This window comes from Barbus barbus (genome assembly GCF_936440315.1).
Source record: "Barbus barbus genome assembly, chromosome: 2".
NCBI lineage: Eukaryota > Metazoa > Chordata > Actinopteri > Cypriniformes > Cyprinidae > Barbus > Barbus barbus.
The window spans coordinates 10,959,796-10,980,020 of NC_136730.1; the positions used below are offsets into that span (position 1 = coordinate 10,959,796).

Consider the following 20,225-nt stretch of genomic DNA (forward strand, 5'->3'; position numbering starts at 1 on the left):
AAGTTTGCGTTTACATAATATATATTTACACATACATATATCATGTAAACACAAACTTTAATTTTGAATGCGATTAATCATTTGACAGCACATATACACACACATATACATATATACACACACATACATACATATTATATATATTCTTTCAACCTAAGAAAATAATGCAGGTTTGCAATGACATGAGGGTGAGCAGATGACGTGTTTAATCTTTTGGATTCCTTTAAACAACCTACTGTACATAAAATAATCATGAATGTCAATGTAGATGCTCTAGGGGGAGCTGTAAGCTCTTCAAACAGGTTTTACAACACACTGCTCTGCTCTCCATCTGACCATGCAGAAATAGTGATATGTTCTTCTAAAAGGCTCCCTGCGCAAAGCCAGTGTATCCGACCCACTGGAGCACTGACTGACTTCATATAAACAGATTCATTCACACACACACACTCATTCACTCAAAGAAAAATAATAGTTTTTTTCCCATACAAATAATTCCATCTTGTTTCTTAAAATCTCACTAGGCAAGAGACCAAATGATAATCATGTTTATTGTGATTCCGGGACAACCCTGCGACCATCGGCTCATCCCTGTCACTTGTGATTGGAAGCTTTCCATGTCGAGGCACCGAGAGAGGTCAACACCCAGGTGAATCATGGCTCATATAACTACGACTGGTGCGAAAAACAACCAAAACCCCCAGAAGTGAGATATGCTCAGACGAACCCCAGAAGGAAAACACTTTATATAAAAAAAAAAAAAAAAAAAAAAAAAAAAAAGAGACAACAGTGCAGTAGAGGCTAGAGAGGGGAGGAACATGGGCAAGAGGGGTTAAAGAGCACTTTGTGTTTTGATGAAGGCAGTCCTCTCATTGCGGATCTCGAATTCCTCATTCTCGGATTCAGAATTGCCCTCGTCCTCCCTCCAAACGCTCGGGATGCCCTTGTAGGCCACTGCGGTGCGGTTGAAACCGAACCCAACCAGTAAGCCAGATCCCGGCCCGGCTTCGGCGGACAGCAGTTTGTTCTGCTTACGCGTGTGCATCTGCAAGAAGCCGAACACGGCCACAAACGTAGCTACGATGAAGGCACAGCTGAGCACGGCCACGGTCGCAGGCAGGCGCTCTGGGTGCAGTTTGACAGACGAGTCGCCGCCTTGCGTCTGGAACAGCCCGCTGTCGGGAGACTCTCGCTGGATGTGGTTCTGGTGCAGACAGGTGCCGCTGGCGATGTCCAGGTGGCTGTGAGGATGGCAGGAGAGGCAGCTCTGAGGGTCTGTGCTGTGGCAGGTGTGGCAGACGGGGTCGCAGGACAGGCAGGCTGGACGGAGGACAGAAGTCACATCGTTGTTGGGGAGGAAAACAGAGTGGGTGCCTGTGGTGAAACCTGCTGGACAGTCTCTCACGCAGCCCTTGTTGTGCAAGTAGAAGCCGGGGTTGCACTCTGTGGGAGGAAGAAACAGAATTCAGTTTAGGCTTCCAAATTTGTTCTGGATTGAATACAAACTAAACTGTTTTGCTGATTTCCACTGAAAATTGATCTGACTTATTTTTTTAAACCAAAAACCATGTTTACACTCATCCATGAGACCAGCATTCCTGAGGATTTAAAGGTTGAAATGCAAAAATTGCATTTTTTTGTAGGAAAGTTGATAGCACATTCAGGAAGCAAATGTTACATGCTGCACTCCATTTAAAACAGCATTTTATTAATAATAATCCGTTTATCACCGCATCACTAACTGACATAGAATATTTAAATAAATTATTTGTATTTTCTCAACCCCTCACTTTTGCCTTCTTAATGTTAAGGATTTCATGTGTCACAACAGGAATTTGTAAAATTAATATACATTCATTTTTTATTCATTTTCCCATTTTCTGGGAAGTCGTGGCCTAATGGTTAGAGAGTCAGACTCGTAATCCAAAGGTTGCGGGTTCGAGTCTCGGGCCGGCAGGGATTGTAGGTGGGGGGAGTGAATGTCCAGCGCTCTCTCCACCCTCAATACCACGACTGAGGTGCCCTTGAGCAAGGCACCGAACCCCCAACTGCTCCCCGGGCGCCGCAGCATAAATGGCTGCCCACTGCTCCGGGTGTGTGTTCACGGTGTGTGTGTGTTCACTGCTGTGTATGGGTCCGAGTATGGGTCACCATACTTGGCTGAATGTCACTTCACTTAATACATACATGCATACATATAAAAAATAACGTATTACACAGGGCCATTTTTAAAGTTATTTAAAAAGATATATTTTTACATTGTAAAAAAAAAAAAAAAAAAAAAAAAAAACCACTTAATTTAACCTAATATTAACCTAAAAATATTGATGTCAATAAAAAGAAAAGGAAGAGTATCAACATGTTATTGTCAAGCTTTTTGACTTACAGACTGTGAAAATAAATAATTGGATATGTACAAAGTTACCAAACATGCATGCATGTATAAATTTATAAAAGTTTTGCAGCTATACCTTTAATACAGTGTGCAAACCTATTTTAATGCTCATTGTCTGGCTCGGTGTTCTTTCACAGTCTTATTTAATGGTGGTTTTTGCTTTGATTTTTTAAACAAAAAATTATGGTAAATCAACATTATGCCACAAACGCTCGTTGCTAGAGCTTAATTTGTATTGAACCCGTTACATCCTTTAAATAGAAGGCACAGTTGAGCAGCTTGTGGGTGTGTGAAGTGTGATAGAGTAAATGAATCTGCCTGAGGACTGAAGCTAAACACTGCATTGCTCTGTGCTGCTTAGGCTTATTTACACCTCAAACGCTGCCTGCCAAGCCAAGAAGAAATATGATCCAGGAAATTCAGGTCTTTTCAAATGCGCTACCTTGCCTGATGCGAGTTCCATTACTGGAATAATTACTAAACCATCCAAGTCAGCATCTTCTGACAACTGCAAAGACTCATCTACTAAAAGGTGTTTTTTCAGTGCAAAATCCCTATTTATGGGTTTGTAGGGCTTGTTGGGTTGCTGTGGTAACAGTGCTTAACACCTGGAGAGGGTTCAAGCTGCGGAGGTCAGATCAGGGATAACAAGCAGAATAAGCACCAGGAAGAACTACTGTTTGGTATACTATTAACTGTTCTCACACTGTACTCCCGTTCAGGAGCATAGTGTGAGGATGATTTTTTTCTCCTTCCTTTCCTCATGTTGTGCTGTATTTTTCTTCTCTATTGCATTTCGTTGCCTTGTATACATGTGCAATGACAATAAATTGAATCCAATCCAATTAATAAGCAGCAGATGAGGAACTTGAGGGAAAAGTTGTAGTTAATAGTGAATAAGTGTTCCCTACTCTAAAGTGTTACCAAAGCTAATTCTAAATATGAATACATACTACAACACTATACTGTAAATACTATTAAAATGACAAAATCTGTGGTAAAATCGCTGTAAGTCAGCCTCCTGTAATGTATTGCAACATTTTGTGATAAAACAGTATTTACTAAAATACTTTAGAAAATTATTATTATTATTCAATCCAAAATACTGTGCGATTTGTAATTTTTTCTTTTTTTTGTTTAAATATTGAGGAATTCATTCAGGTATTTCAACCTTTTTTTTCATTTTTGACAGAAATTTGGCCTCAGTCTATTTTTGTGTTGTTTTCATTGAATGTAGCCTCAGCCACATGAACCGCACATCCGCGCATCTAGCCCACCCTACATCTGTTCACTAACTGCCTGATGCATTTTGTACACAAAAGTGCCAAGTTCTATCTGAAAATGAGTAGTGGCTAGCATTACACAACTTTCCTTGAGTCTGAGTGCACCAGTCCACTTGCAAATAAAGTCATCTTACCAGGCTGTCACAAAAAGTGCTTTTATGAAATGTTCTGTCCAAGCTGGTGCTTTATTGTTGTATCAACAATTTCAGAGAAATGTGTCGGTCAGACAGTCTCTTTCCAGTGTAAGTGGCCAGCTCTCGGCCAGAATAATTTTCTGGAGAGGCTAAGCTGCAAAAATAAAGGTTCTTTATTGGCATTTGTGATTCCACTCACTGGCCAGTGGAGGAGGCAGAGGACAGAAAAAGGAAAGAGATGATGAAAGGAAGAAAGCTGCTGAAAGAGTAGTGGCAGGGTCAGTGTGTGTGTGTGTGTGTGTGTGTGTGTGTGTGAGAGAATAGGTAAGAATGAGCTGGCAATGAGTGTCCACAGAGAGGGGCACGGCCGCAGGCTAAACTGGACAGCTGCCTTCAACACGGCTGCCAATGCAGCTGGCACTGTAAACTAATTCCAGGATGGAGTTATGAACACACAATTTAACAGCTAAGACATGGCCAGAACAGCACACTCAACACAAGCAAAAGGGACCTATAAAAACAGCTGCAAGCTTTATAGATTTAGTTTAAAGCTTTCAATTAGTGGGGAGATTATCAGGGTCAAATCTACAGTGTTATGTATTAATGCAATTAACTAGCGTTCAAAAGTTTGGAATAGAAAGATTTTTTTCACGTGCTCCCCAAGGCTGCATTTATTTGACCATTAACTCAGTTGTATAAAATATTACTACAAATTAAAACATTTTTTAAATGCAAAATATCACAAAATGTGTAAAAATGTCCAAATGTTTCAGATGACATGTAAAATAATGTCAAGATGACGTTAAATGATATTAATATTGTTTGGTTAAACAAGAAATGGAAGGTCAAGTCAAGTGCATAGTCGTGTGCAGTGTACTTTAGTTGTAAACTGCACATTTTGGCAAATTAGGTCATCTAGGTGTTCCACGCATGAAAATGTGCATAATGTGCATAGTACACATACTGCAGAAGAAGAGTGTTTATGAGTAGTATAGGAGCATACCATTCTGACAATCAGGCCTGCAGCTGAAAACTGCTTAGAGTTACTGAGAACAGCTAATAAATGCCACTAGTTGGCAGGAGGCGCACTTTCACAATTTACTCACACACTTACCTGTGCAGCTCTGACTGAGGTCGTATGTTTTGCAGCTGCTGGAGTCTGCTGCTGAAGGGCCGGATAAACTAGAAGCTGTGCCATAGAGAACCAGCGTGAACTGAGTCAGAGTGCCTAAAACAGACAGAGGGAGCAATTCAACCAGTTGTGAATCATTATGTCTGTGTTCATTCTGTCTCAATCAGTAGACTATATCATTATACTATATGCACATTTATTCAGTCAGCAGATGCTGTCAACATACAAATTAGGAACACAAGCAACCAACCAAAAGCAAACAACATTAGCAGAGCTGGGGGCTGTTTCATAAAACAAGTTTACCAAATAAGCCAGTATTTCAGTTAGTCTGACTTATTTTGAACCAAATCAAAAGACAATAAGTCAGACTAAATGAAATAAACCTGGCTTATTTGGTAAACTTGTTTTATGAAACAGCCCCCTGATTTCTGAAGTAAACCAGAAGAGTGGTAAGTTAGAATAGCGGTATTAAAGCAGAAAGCCACAAGAGGCAGCGCATTAGTGATCTGACAAAAGTTAGCAAAAAAAAATAAATAAATTAAATAAACATTAACTTAAAAAAAATTAATTTCAGATTGTTGCCCAAGGAAACACGCACAATAAAATTAGCTAAAACTTTACAAATGACAATAATGTATATAAAACTGATTTATTTATTTTTTTTAAATATAGTAATAAATCTCAAATCAATGACACTAAAATAATACTGATGATCACATAACTATGGAGCCTCTCATGGCTTATCAAATTTATAAAATGACAGCAATGATAAAATGTTAATTAAAATAAACTAATAATTTTAATATTAATTAATGATAATCACAAACAATATAGCTCATTAGAACTGACATATACTGATAAAGCACAATAAGCATATCAGATAATTTTACAACTGCAATATATAATATAGGAATGACATTTTTAAACCAAAATATTTCATTCTGATTGGTCATTTTACATTAAGATACTTTAGTATAAATCACCTTTAGCTGCATGCTGCACTGTCACAGGTAAAGGTTTCCTACACAGCTGTACTACACTAGTCAACATTTAAAGTGGATCAAAACCTTTCATCAAAGTTGTCCTAAAACCAAAATGCATTCTAGTCTTAGGACAACTTTGATAAACTTTTTTTGATTCACTTCAAAATGTTGACTACTCTAGTTTCATGTATCAATGCTTGACCAACTAAAAAGCAATATTAGCCATATTTAGCATAAAATAAGTCAAATGCAAAGTCTCCATTGTTATCCTATACTTGAAGAGTTTTTGCAAAAACAGATCAGTCAGTTTTTTTAATATTCAAAATCATGTTTTTGTGTTAGATGTATTTTTAGTTATTTTAACCTAATCAAAATAACCCAACTGCTCTTTGACTGAGATCAATTGGAATGCACAATGAAAAAACATGATTTTTGAAAATTGTTAAAAACTGAGTTATCTGTTTTTGTAAATGAACTCTTCACTTGTATACAAGATAAAACGACAGCACCCTTTCTATTTTGACCATGTCTGATTGTATATTATCACCGGTACATCTTGCTCATTTTGTGGCCACTATCACAAATTACTCAAAAAGATAAAAGTTTGATCATTATGGTGCCCTGTAACAGCACACGAAATGTCTGAACATAGACTTCTTGTCATCATCATTCAGTAACTGTAGTGCCACACTGCTTCGACATGCATTAGATAGATGGCACACTTTGTCTCTATAGTCCAATAAAGGCAGTAGCTCTGTAAATTCTTAAAGCAACAAAGAGAAATGGACTAGGTAATGCACTGGACGAATGGTCCATTCAATCCAGACAGAGCAGTTGTGTTATTATCTGAGCAGGACAAATTAATGGGCTTTGGCTGGAAGTCTCTTTATATTTACAGTGTTCAGGGGCGGCTGGAGAGTGTGATAGTGGGAAAGGAAGAAAAAAGTCAGTCCTCTGATTTACTTAGCTAGATTATTTAATCAGATTTACAGCGGGGTGTGGCGAAGGAAGACAAATTGACTGACATAAAAGAGGAAGAAAACAGGATTGGGCAAATCAGGCGGATTTGGAGAGAAGATACTCTACATTTCTGTGAAGTGCAAAGCAGGGGACTGGGAGACATGAGAGGCTTTTTGGATCACAATCAATATCGGACTCATTTTCAATCATTTTCAAATCCCAGCTTTTTTTTTTTTTTTATCTTTTATGATCTTTTTCTTTAATGACTATCTACTTTTTCATATTGAATTGTATTTATATATTATTTATGCTCTTTTATTATTCCTTTTTTTGTATTATAATTTGTTTATTTTATTGCATCACAATGTTTTACTTTAAATCACTTTCAAGTCAGAGCGTTTATTTTATTTTATGATTATTATTTTCTAGATTTTTACATTTTTATTGTCTCTTATTTTTTACCATTCTTGTTTTTTTTTTTCATGCCTTTTACTAACTTTTTTTATTTTGCTTTAATTTGATCAATTTTGTTTCATTTTATTTTTATTTTTTATTAGTAGAGAAGCAGATATTTGAAAAGAGTCAGGACATTAGTGAAAGACACCTGGAATGGGATCAGGGTACTCTGGAGGTACAAATATATTGGATTTGAACCTGCATCTCCTGCATATGCGCCATGGCTCAACACGTCTGAAGCATAAATGTTACAAAAAAAAAAAAAAAAAAAAACTAAATTGGATGGATGGGCTATTACCATAGTCACTGTTTCCAGCCACGTTCTCGAGCTCCAGCGTCCATTCTCCACGAGGGTCCTCATCCCAGGAGTGGGTGGTCATGAAAGCCCAGTCATTGAAGCCCTCAGAGGAGTAATCGTGAGGTCTGAGAGAGAGGAGACAGAGAATGTTACACTTAACTGATTCAGCTATACTATTGGAGTATAAAGTGTGTGGATGCATCCCTTTCAGAGTCTGACCTGGGTGCAAGCAGTGTGGAGCGGGTGCCCTGTGGGCTGATCAGGTAGATGGCCAGGTTTCCTCGGCGGTTGTAGGACAGGGTGAGCTGGGCTTGAGCATGTTCTAATGAGCTTACAAAGTTGTCTGTCCCAGCACATGCATCCACACTCTTATTGATCACCAAATGACTCCCAATATTCCTAAAAACAGCAAAATAGTGTTCAAGAGCTGACAATTAAACCAAACTGAAAGGCCACATATATACACATGGGGTGGTGATGGCGCAGTGGATAAGACACATGCCTTTGTGTGAGAGACCCGGGTTCGAATCCACTGTGAGACACCAATGTGTCCCTGAGCAAGACACTTAACCCCTAGTTGCTCCAGAGGCGTGCGACCTCTGACATATATAGCAATTGTAAGTCGCTTTGGATAAAAGCGTCAGCTAAATGAATAAATGTAAATGTTATACCACTTAATACAAAGTAAATATGAACGCATTATGCATTATTTAAAATGTTGGGGTCTTCAAGATTTAAGCTTTTTGAAAGAAGTTTCTTATGTTTACCAAGGCTGCATTTAATCAAAAATACAGTAAAACTAATAATTACAATGTTCATTGTCCAAGGTGCTTTACAATTCAAAGATAAAACCAAATATTGATATATTGAAATATTGAACAAACAATATAACCCTAAAACACAGTTAAAAGAAGAAAAAACAAAAGGCCACATATATACACATTATTTAAAACCAGGAGAGAAAAAGTAGTCTAAGTTTACGCTCAAAAATGGACAAAGTGGGTGTGGATCTAATGTGTTGTGGTAAGCTATTCCAAAGATCGGGACCGGCTACCTCAAACGCTCTATCGCCCCTCTGTTTAAGCCTAGATCTTAGCACCATTTCTGTCTTAATATATTTTAAAGTGTAATTTATTCATGTGATGCAAAGCTGAATTTTCAGCATCATTACTCCAGTCTTCAGTGTCACATGATCCTTCAGAAATCATTATAATATGCTGATTTGCTGCTCAAGAAACATTTTTTACTCTTGACAAAGTTGAAAACAGTTGTGCTGCTTAATATTTTTGTAGAAACTGATGCCTTTTTTTAAATGATTTTTTTTATTTAGAAGCACAAGATTTATCTGAAATATAATTTTTTGTAACAATGCAAGTCTTTACGGTCACTTAATTAATTTAATATATGCTTGTTGAAAATCCAAACTTTTGTAAGTTTAGTGCAAGATCAAAATATTCTCTACCAAGTACAACAATCTAGCAGAAAACAATCTTAACACTAGATATGGTTCAGATCCTCCTTTAAATGTACCATTTATCATCCACCAGGTGAAAATTGTTAATTCAACGGCTTATAAAAGCACCAGCACACACATTCACGCAAAGTCGAGTGTTTTAAAATGGCAAATTACCCAAATGTTTACTGAAGCCTCAAAAGAAAGCATCACTATTATCTTAAGGATAAATGTTTCATGAATTTCCAAACATTGTTTGAACAAATAGGTAATTATTCCCCAAATTCACTACACCAGAATTTGATGTGTTAAATAAAGCAATGTGATGAAAGCATTACCGTGTTTACTTGTATATAGTTGATGCATTAAATTGGACTTATTAATAACTAATGGGAAATATTAACTGAGTCTTACTGAAACAGGCGTGCTATATGGTGTGCAAAACACTTTCCTGGTCCAAAAGAAAGGTTCAGTCAGGTTAAGACCTGTGGCACCGATGACCGCTACAGGAGCGGTAGGCTTTTGGCACTATAAACCCAATCCTATAAGGAGCTTAGTGCGGCCCAGCCCTGCTCACCAGAGACAGGGTTACTCTGGAAGAAGAGCTTAAATGAAAGACAGGCTACAGCCTCTGACAAGTCCATGAGGAATGAAGCGCAACCCCTCTGTGCGCGGTGATACCGCAGAGCATGCAAGACTTCAAGTCAGATGTTGTGAGCAAAAAAAGGAAGAAAAATACAGCAGAGACGGAAGTGAAGCAGCCCGTAATCACTTCGCTCTGTGACTTCTGCTACCAGCATGTTAAATTGGGCTTTGCTCCAAAACCCCTTGATCTTTCCATAACGTTGGTGAACCATAAAGGAGGACTGTAGGAAGGGATAAAAAGAGTGAGTTTTTTGAGCGAGAGGCATGATATGCTGGGAGAGCGAACAAAATTGGTGGAGAGGGTCCGTCTTGAGTTCCAAGATGTCAGCAGTGATGGAAGTGTGACAAACGTGGCTTTAACAAGCTTATCTGCAAGTCATTACTACCTTTAAACACACTCTGTAGGCAGCGGTGATGCCTCATGCACTGAAGCATCATTCAAGTTGTGCAGCTCTAAATTTAAATATGATAGTCAAAATTGATGTTTCGCCCCCACCTCGTTTCATATTCCCATTTCCTCTTGCACTTCATTACCTTTTTAGCAGCACTAAATTTAAAACATTCCATTTGTGTGAACCTCAGTTTGCCATATATTAGTGAAGAATCAATTAAGGCTACAGTTTCTTCTAACAGAGGGTTTAGTTCACACAAAAATTTATATTCTGTCATAATTTACTCAACCTGCACAACTGACTTCCTCCCATGGCTGGTAAAAACTGTTTTGCAGAATGCTCAAGCTGCTTGAAAGAGTAATATTTTTTTCCATCCAAAATGTTGTTTTTAATAACATTTTGGATGGAAATTATACTATTTTTATTTTATTATACTATTTTAATAAATTTATAATCAAAAAGAATGTCTAAATCAAATTAATTAATACATCTATATTTTTTATAATTTATTCATTTTCATGTACCCTTCTATTCAAAGTTACAATTTTTATTTTATTTTTTTCAAATAAATATATTTTTTAATTATCAAAGAATTAAATGCATCATGTTATCCACAAAAATACAAAGCTCCTAAACGGTTTTCAACATTGATAACAATAATAAATGTTTCTTGAGCAGCAAATCAGCATATTAAAAATTTCTGTAGGATCATGTGACACTGAAGACTGGAGTAATGATGCTGAAAATTCAGCTTTGCATCACAGGGGTAAATTACATTTATAAAATATATTCAAATTAAACAGTTATTGTTAAACTGCAAAAGTATTTCACAATATTACTATTAACATATTTACTATTAATGTATTTTACATTTAAAAATCTTACACATACCAAACTTTTGAACGGCATTACTAATTCATATATTAATTCATGTTAACATTATATTATTTGAACAAATCAAAGAATAAGCCAACTATCCTTATTACATTGAATCTTATTCTACATTTTAATATGAAGTTTCTCAGCTTTTTGCTGTTTGACAATTGGAGTAAACCAGGAATTGTATTGAAATTAGATTAACTGTGTTGCCGTACATTTGAAAAATTTCATTCAAACTTAAGATTCCATGAAATTCAACGTTAATTCCATTTTCATGACAGCATTTCTGAGATTCTGTCCGCATTTTCTGGAGCACAAAAATCTTAGGGCTTCATCTATGCAATCAAGTGACTAAAAACTAAGGCCTTCAAACTCCAAAAAGCCATAATCACTTGTCTTCAGACTAAGTTATGTTGTTTTATGTCTTTTTGAAGATCTGCAGCCCCTGGTCACTTTCGCTGTATGGAAAAACAGCAGTGTAAACATTCAGTCGGAATGGTTATAAAAGGTGAGAAAGAGACAGAAAATCCAACTTTTGGTGAACCAAGCCTTGTAATATCAATCCAGTATAGAGGGTTCAACCTACCTGGGTTCAGACACCAAGGACACGACACATTTCCGCTGAGGTCCAACATTTGTCCAGTTCTTTGCCAAAGCCACAATGGCCCCAGCATCCAGCAGACCATATCCATAAGAATGACTTACTGTAGGAGAGAGACAGAGAGAGAAAAATCAATACTGTTGAAAGTAACTATAGAGCCAGTTTAAAAAAAGTTGTAAAAAGACTGACATTATAAGTAAAGAGGTGAATTAAAGAGGTTGACATCTTTAAAAGATCTGAAGCTATTTGCAGACTGGTGCAGCCAATGATAATGTTATTGATCGAATCACAAAGCGTTCAATTAGCTGGAAAGTGGAAAGACAAGCCAGAGCGAAAGAAAAAAGGAGGGAGCAATGAAAAGCAACGAGATGGGCTTTTACCTCTGCGACCCACACCATTTGTCTTCCAGTCATTGGTGGCGAGGTGGGCAGGGTTGGATGTCCTCACAACCAGATGCTGCATGTCTCTCCAGGTCAGGTTTTTACTATGGAGAGAAGTGTTAATGCCTTTCCTTCATGCGAGATACATGGTGGAACGAAATACAAACAGCTCTCCTAGATAATGTCTCCTGCCCTTTTGTAAAGGTCACGGATAGCTACAGGTAGAGTCATAAAGGTTATAGTATTACCACTGAATTATTTTCAAATTATACCGCCCAATGCATGCGTTTGATCCTAATGAGAATTTGAAGGTTATTTCCAGCCTGCCAATCTGGCCTGCAGTAATTTTATTTCGAAAGCCTCGGGTCACTAGAATCGCTGATAAAGAAAGATGACCTCGCTTGAGGACAGGACAAACCAGGCTTCAGACGACTTACTTGGCCTCAAGGGCGAGGGCGATGATTCCTGCCGCCAGAGGGGCCGAGGCAGAGGTGCCTGTGTGGGAGTCTGTGCACTTCTGCCTGAGGTCTGTAGTGACCTGAAACAAGAAGCAGAGTGGGAAGACATATCGCATCACTGATATGATGGGAAAATCCAATAATTCCAAATGGGAACACAATACCAACACTGTCCTGACATGACAATGAAGTCACTCACGCATGATGATAAAAAAAAAAAAAAAAAAAAAAAAAAAAAAAAAAAAAGACGTCATGAGGCATTAATTATTTCAGAATGTTTTCTGAGGCATATTAATAATGTTTTGTAAATTTAATTTGTAAATGTAATTTTGAAATAAGTCCATTTTCTACACTCGGGTCATTTAGGCTGTTTTTATTATTAAATAAACGCATGTTTTTGTATTATAATCAATGCTGGAAAAAAATATTCCCCCCTGCATACTGTTTTTGTGGAAACTGTGATGCATTTTCCAGGATTCTTTGAAGAATCAAGTTTTTTTTTAAGTCTATTTGAAAAAATAAATATTTTGCAATATTATGAAAGTCTTTACTGTCAATTTAATTTCAAACAGTGTCCACAAAAATGATAAAATTATATAATATATTGTATATAAATAATAAAAATATAAAAGCTGTTTTCAACATTAACAATAAGAAACACTTCGAGCACCAAATTAACGTATTAGAATGATTTCTGAATGATCACGTGATACTGAAGATTCCAAATACTCTTTTGGAATTCATAAAAATAGAAAAAAGTTATTTTGAAAGGACTTTATTAAATAAATGCAGCCTTGGTGAACAAAGACATTTAAAAAAAAAAAAAAAAAAAAACTTTGGACCATTAGCCTGTGTGTCAAATGATGATTAGCCTGTGTGTCAATTCATGACCCATTTAATAAGCTTGCTAATTGCGTCTAGCATTGTTATTATTATTTGTTCATAATCACAATCAAGAATGCGGACAAGACCCTTGCAAGAAGCATGAAATTTTGATGTGCAACTAGTCCCTCACTATTTTGCTACAGATATAATTGATACCTCAAAATCATGAGTTGTTGAGGAGCGGCGTGCTATTACTTTTCAAACTGATATGACTGACCAAACTGATCCTCTCAATGGTTTTTGAGGGGAATTTGGGAGAGAGAAAAGGATTTCACAGAGACTTGGGAATTGGGCTCTTTCCACTTGGGCCAGTAGGCAACCACCCAAAATTTCCTAGCAACTGCATATCAATGCCTTGGCAACGAGTCTTGCATCATGGCACTGGCATCTGCATGGCAAGCACCTCTTCACATATTCTTAAAAAAAAAAAAAAGTAAAAAAACCCTGTAAAAACTGCCATTCAGCTTCTGCCCGTTAAGTGACCCAGGTGTTTCAGTTAAATGTTTGGCACTTTTGACACTTAAGGGTAAAAATCGCAGCATCTTTAAGCCCTTAGGGTCACACAGACAGAGCTGGAACAATTCAAGACTAATGCAAACATAAAAGGCTTGACGGGTGACACTTAAAAAGCCAGGCGTCGCAGGATGTGCAGTGACTGCGACATACCTCCTTGCGTGAGACTAATTGCGAAAAATGGCAGAGGCTGAATGACAGGAGCAATGACAGGAGAATTCAGCAATTGCACACTTAATGGATCTTGGGAGACCACAGGAAAGGAATATCGCCTGACAGAGTCTCTGCGGCAGAGGAAACAGCGGGTATCAGGCTTATGTCCTTTAAAAGCACACCTCCATTGTGAAAGCCGTTGTCTGTCTTTTGAATGCGGGACAATAGATGAGTCAGTCAGGTTTTCATAGCTGGTTTTGAGAACAATGCTTGGGTACACGCCTCTGTCGGCACAGAGCTGGGTAAAGAAACAAAACCAAACAGGAGCATAGAAAATGTCATGCTATGACAGTGAGGGGCTGTTTTGAATCACCGGGATATTTATGCTTTGAAACTACAGCTTAACATTTTGTGAAGAACCCAAAAAGGTTGTTTGTTGATGCAAATGTCAGTGTCAATATGCCAGGCAAGAAAGGAGATATTCATGATTCAACTAAGCTAAAAATAAGGAATTATGTTAGACATACATGCTTGCACTTTGTCCATGCCTAGATATAGCTACAATAAATAAATGAATGAAATTAACATTATAAATAAATTATTAATAATTTATACTTATATATATATATATATATATATATATATATATATATATATATATATATATATATATATATACACACACACACACACACACACACATTATATATACATACATACACACGTATGTATGCATGTATGTATATATATATATATATATATATATATATATAATAAGATTATTTTATATATAACAATATTTTGTTAACACTATTTTTTTATTAATTATAATTAATAAACATGAAAACTCAAATGTGCGAGCTGCCAGCTTTACCATATTTGTTGCACTCGGTTTCATTTTACATATGTGAATAACAGACTAAATTAAATCTTGTTATACTTTCAGTTTTGGGTGAACAATACATACTGTCAATTCGCGAAACACATTGTACCATTTTGTATTGCAATATATTATGACAATATATTGTTGCTTGCAGCCCTAGAAAATAACAAATCTATAAAAACGATTCAAATAAGGATCTTGTTAGGATTTTACTTTTGAAACATGACACCGGGTTCTGATCTCCCACCAATGCGAGTCGCACCGAAAATAGCGTGAATTTATGATTTTTCACTGTAATCAGCAGGTGGCAGAAAAATATGCCATTTGAGGTGTTTTTCATCGAGTTCATAGCAAGACGAACCACCATACAATCAGAAATCAACAAAGTCTACCAAGAAAATATTTAAAAACCTCTTAAAGAATGTGTCAAGAACTTCACTTGCAAACCTTTAAGAACGTATCTATTAAATTTCTTAACTTCAAGAAAATTGTGAAACCGGCCGCTGGGTGGTTGCCTACTGGCCTAGTTTTCACCTTAAAATCTGTCCTTGAATGTCCTTTTCACTTGTTTTTCATCATCAGCCAGGCCAAAATTGCAAGTCTGATCACTTAGTAATAACACACCTCTCCTCAACAAGCTGCATAATTTGATTTACACAGAACAAATACTGTAGCTTTTATGGCTGGTTGCTTTGTCTGGTTAGGACACATTGTAATACTCAGAGCTGGGGTTTGTCGAGATCCCCAAGCACAAGTGTACGCACTAAAAACAGTGACGCTCGACTTAAACATCATTAATAAATCGCAAACACAAAGATAAAACCAAGCCATGTGTGATAGTGAGAGGATATGGTTTGCAATCACAAGAACATCCATGTTTTTGAAGCCTCAAACAGGCCATAAAGACAAAAACCATCTATCTCCCCCCTCACTAGTGACCGCAGCATTCACTGACAGCCAAAAAGCCTTTAAGAACTTTAAAGACGTGGCAACAATTCTTCATAAATTGGCTTGGCAGGCTATCTTCTGATCTCCAACTGTTTTCAGATTCTTTAGTTTTGGATTAGATTTGCTACACCACTTCTTCAATTAAAGGACAACTGTTGCTGATTTTCTGGAGGCGGGGAGAGAGAGAGAAAAAGAGACTCACAATCTGTTTTTCATTGAGGCCTCCACTGCTGTAGGTTGTGGCGAGGGTGGACGAACAGGCCTCGCTGTACCAGGGCACGTTGCCGTTCTGCGTGCTGCTGCTGATCGATAGCGTGTAGATGCTGTTGGTGTAGCCGTCGCAGTTGCAGCTGTCCTTCTCTCGGCCGCCGTTCCCCGAAGCCCAAACAAAGATGGAGCCCCGTCCTCCGCGGCCCTAGAATTCAGGAGGAGAAACACACAGTAGGTCAAAAGCGCTGGCATCTGCCTGCATGCAAGCCCAATCTAACACCAAGAGCCAGATGTGAGCACTGCGCAGCCAAGTCTGTAACGGGAGGATTACAGACGACAATACTCAAAACAACTGGATAATATTTGTGATGAGTGGAGTTTGGAGAGGATCGTCTGCCAGAAAGGGTTTTCAAAGTGTCATGGACAATTGAAGCACTATCGTGGTTTCGATTGCCGGGCCAGATGCTTTTAAAAAGGACCTTGTGGGATGGCGCTAATGTTCTCAAGACAGATTAGATTCAATTTTATTGTCATTTATGCAGAGTACAAGTACAGAGCTAATGAAATGCAGTTAGCATCTAACCAGAAATGCAAGAATATAGTGTTTTATATACATATAAGTGCAGAGTAGGTGAAGATATGATTTACAGAATGTACAGTGGAATTGCTATATACAGTATTGAGCAGAGTATATACAGAATATATATAGGAATGCAATGTAGGGATTGTATGTACATTATGAACAGAGCAATGTAGATTATATAGATTACAGATTATATATACACATTATGAACAGCAGAAACGTGAGAACAGTGGTAATAAATAATACAGCTGGATGAGTATGCAAAGTATCATGCACGCATGTATCATGCATGCTTATTTTCAGGCGCAAATGAAAGACAAACAACACCGGGCTTTTGCGGTCTGCTTCTCAGCAGCAGCGCAGTAATGCAAAAGCAAACTGTCAGAACCGATAATGAGCTCATGAACAATACACGCACCGCATTAACGAGGCATGTTTGAATAACCGCGTGACTTTCATTTTACTATGTCGCCACAAGGAAAGGCCAACAGTGCAAATAATTTGATTCAGGTGCTGTTTGCTTGTTATCTTTCAACAATTCCAATTTCAACAATGTGCCAAATAAAAGTCTGCAGGAGAAAAATAGCGTGCCGAGAAAGGCTGCGGTGCAAAGTTTCGTCTTTGAGAGTTTGCTCTCTGTTACAGCGCACACCTGCTTCATTGTGGGCATCTATTCAGCGAGGGTGCTTACACAGACCAGAGCACCATTTGCATTGTCCTCCTCCACGCAACATGGATCTTGTTTCCCAAACAAATCTGACTGCTGGCACACACAAACGCTCACGATTTGGACACCAGAACAATGTCTAGAAAATATGGATGGGGAAAATAAGTCTATGTGATCAGTTCAAGTTTTGTTTTTTTGGTCCTTGTCACTTATTTATAGGAACAGTGACAGGGAAATTCTTACAGCTCTCACCATCTGTTCTTTTAAAAGTTCTACCCAATATAATTCAGTAATTCTAATATGATTGTTCATACTTGGAACAAATTCTGCACAATGCATTTATGCTATGGATCTATGCATATAGTGTATGCTATCTATGCTATGGCATAAGAGTAATAAAATGTAGCATTAAGACACTTAACGCCTGATAATTTAACGTTATACTGCAAAAACATCAATAAATAACTATTGTTATTTATGGTTGAATTAAAAACAACAACAAAAAAAAAACACCTCTTTAATTTCAGCTAGAGGGCAAGACAACATTTAGGATTTTGATACTAAAACGATACTAAAATAACAATGCCCTCATGTTGTTCCAAACCAGTTTTACTTTATCTTCAAAATAATATATTTTAACTGATTTTGCCCATGCAATGAAAGTCAGTGGAGTCCCCCAAAAAAAAGCAGCTGCAAGAACAAAAAAAAAAAAAAAAAAGAATTTTTTTTAATAATATTTGCTTTTGCGTTCCACAGAAGCAAATATGGCATACAAATTTGGGACGACTTGAGGGGGAGTAAATTATAATTTTCCTTTTTGGGATGAACTATAGCTTTAAGTGATGCATATTAAGCCGTAATGAAAGCATAAAGTGGTCCTGCGTACTAAATCGCCTCTCAGCATTTCTCTTACAAAAGGTCTGCTCCAATAAAATCCATCCACGACAGACTGCAGTAGGTAGCATCTTGGCACGGCTCTCCTCCATTGTCCTTTAGCTGGGCTTCAGCCAGTTTTACAACCCCAGAGCACGTTCATATGAGTGAAGGGCTGAGACTAATGCCGTTCCGTTACCCCGCTCATGATAACAGTTTAGCTCAAATGGCGTTAAGTAATTAGGTATTTAGAATGTCAATACTGTTCACGCTCTGGAAAATCCGCATGAAGATGTCTCGGTGAAAATTGCCATTTAATGTGACATTTAAATTAAACAAACTTCGCTCTGACTAGTAAGCGCTTTTGTGACTCAAGGCACTTGCAAATGAAGTGTGCCAAAATCAAATACAGAGCATCCCTTCCACAGCCCCCCTGACATCGCTAACTTCAAAGCAAATAAGAAAAATCTACTTAATTCATTTGAACCGCAAATTTCTGCCCTCTTAAATGCCGCTGCTGGTAAAAGTTCAAGGTTAAGAGAGACAAACTCAGACCATCTCAGCACAAGAATATCAATGAAAACACGTCTATTGTTAGTGGCACAGACCAACTGATGCAGATAATGGCAGGAAACAGTAAAAATAGCCCATGAGTCACAGAAGCAATTGTACGCGTCATTGAAAACAGGAACTCTCCACTGCTCATTTTGAAAAGGGGTTTGTAGATGTTCACAGCACAAAACATCCTCCATGGTCCATCCAAGTGGAAAAATTCAGGCTTCAATATGGCGTCAAGCTCTGGTACCTTATCGATACCAAATCAAAACAGTAGACAATAAATAAACTGACTCTAATATCTAAAGACCAAAAAATATTTCACTGCATATGCATATTATACTGCATATGTAACAGACGCTAGGGGAAACTAGAACAGGTAATAGATTAGTTAGTCACAACGAATTTATCATTTTGTAATTACATACCATACGGTACGGAAAGTATTCAGACCCCCTTAAATTTTTCACTGTTATATTGCAGCCATTTGCTAAAATCATTTAAGTTAATTTTTTTTCCTCATTAATGTACACACAGCACCCCATATTGACAGAAAAACACAGAATTGTTGACATTTTTGAAGATTTATTAAAAAAGAAAAACTGAAATATCACATGGTCCTAAGTATTCAGACCCTTTGCTGTGACACTCATATATTTAACTCAGGTGCTGTTCATTTCTTCTGATCATCTTTGAGATGGTTCTACGGCTGTGTCCAAATTCAGGGTCTGCATCCTCCTTAGGATCCTTCCTACCCGGTTGAAGGAGGAGGGATCCTCCGACGTCCGCAAAACCCGGAAGTCGGTGTTTGTGAATTTGGACAGCCTACCCTTCTTTCAGTTCCCTCCCTTACCCGTTGCTCATATCCTGTCGCCTAGCAACCGTGACAGCGCCAAGCAAGAAGCGGGAAAATGGACAAACAAAGAGTTATTCTCCTCATTTTAATTCTTTTGGAAGAAATAAAGCAATTAAATAAATTAAATACTTTCTTTGCTCGTTGTCGGAGAGTTTTTTATATCAGACTACAAGACAGTCACATCCAGGTAAGCCATTATAGCCTATTTTTATTTGTTTTTAAGTATTCTACTAATTTCTCCTACAAATTCATTGAGCCGAAGCATAAACTTTAGCTTGTTTTGTCAGAGAAACTCCTCTCCCACTCCGCTACCGCTCGCTTCGTCCGCCATTACGCTCTGCCGAAAAGAATTATGGGATAGGTAGGACGGGAAAGGATCCACCACACCCATCCTTCCAATTCGGGGAAAAGGAGGACGTATTTGTGGGCCGCATTTGAAGGATCCTACGAATTTGGACAGCCTTCGTCGCGGCGCTGTGATGTAACATCCTTCAAATGAGTACTCCGAAGGATGCAGACCCTGAATTTGGACACAGCCCATACCTTCATTTGAGTCCAGCTGTGTTTGATTATACTGACTGGACTTGATTAGGAAAGCTACACACCTGTCTATATAAGACCTTACAGCTCACAGTGCATGTCAGAGCAAA

The 20,225-nt window shown here is 37.7% G+C and overlaps 1 protein-coding gene across 2 annotated transcripts in view; it reads right to left on the reverse strand.

Moving 5' to 3' along the window:
- Positions 1–534: 534 nt before the first annotated feature.
- LOC306882429 (furin-1-like) overlaps positions 535–20,225 on the reverse strand; it is a 106,469-nt gene continuing 86,778 nt past the window's right edge. For both annotated transcript variants that reach the window (XM_079437037.1, XM_079437038.1), the window contains exons 9-16: positions 16,034–16,246; positions 12,429–12,529; positions 11,992–12,095; positions 11,597–11,714; positions 7,861–8,040; positions 7,642–7,766; positions 4,927–5,040; positions 535–1,443 (exon numbers count right to left, since the gene is read on the reverse strand). In XM_079437037.1, the coding sequence (XP_079293163.1) occupies positions 833–1,443; positions 4,927–5,040; positions 7,642–7,766; positions 7,861–8,040; positions 11,597–11,714; positions 11,992–12,095; positions 12,429–12,529; positions 16,034–16,246 (1,566 nt within the window). In that variant the 3' untranslated portion in view covers positions 535–832. The remainder of the gene's footprint in view (positions 1,444–4,926; positions 5,041–7,641; positions 7,767–7,860; positions 8,041–11,596; positions 11,715–11,991; positions 12,096–12,428; positions 12,530–16,033; positions 16,247–20,225) is intronic.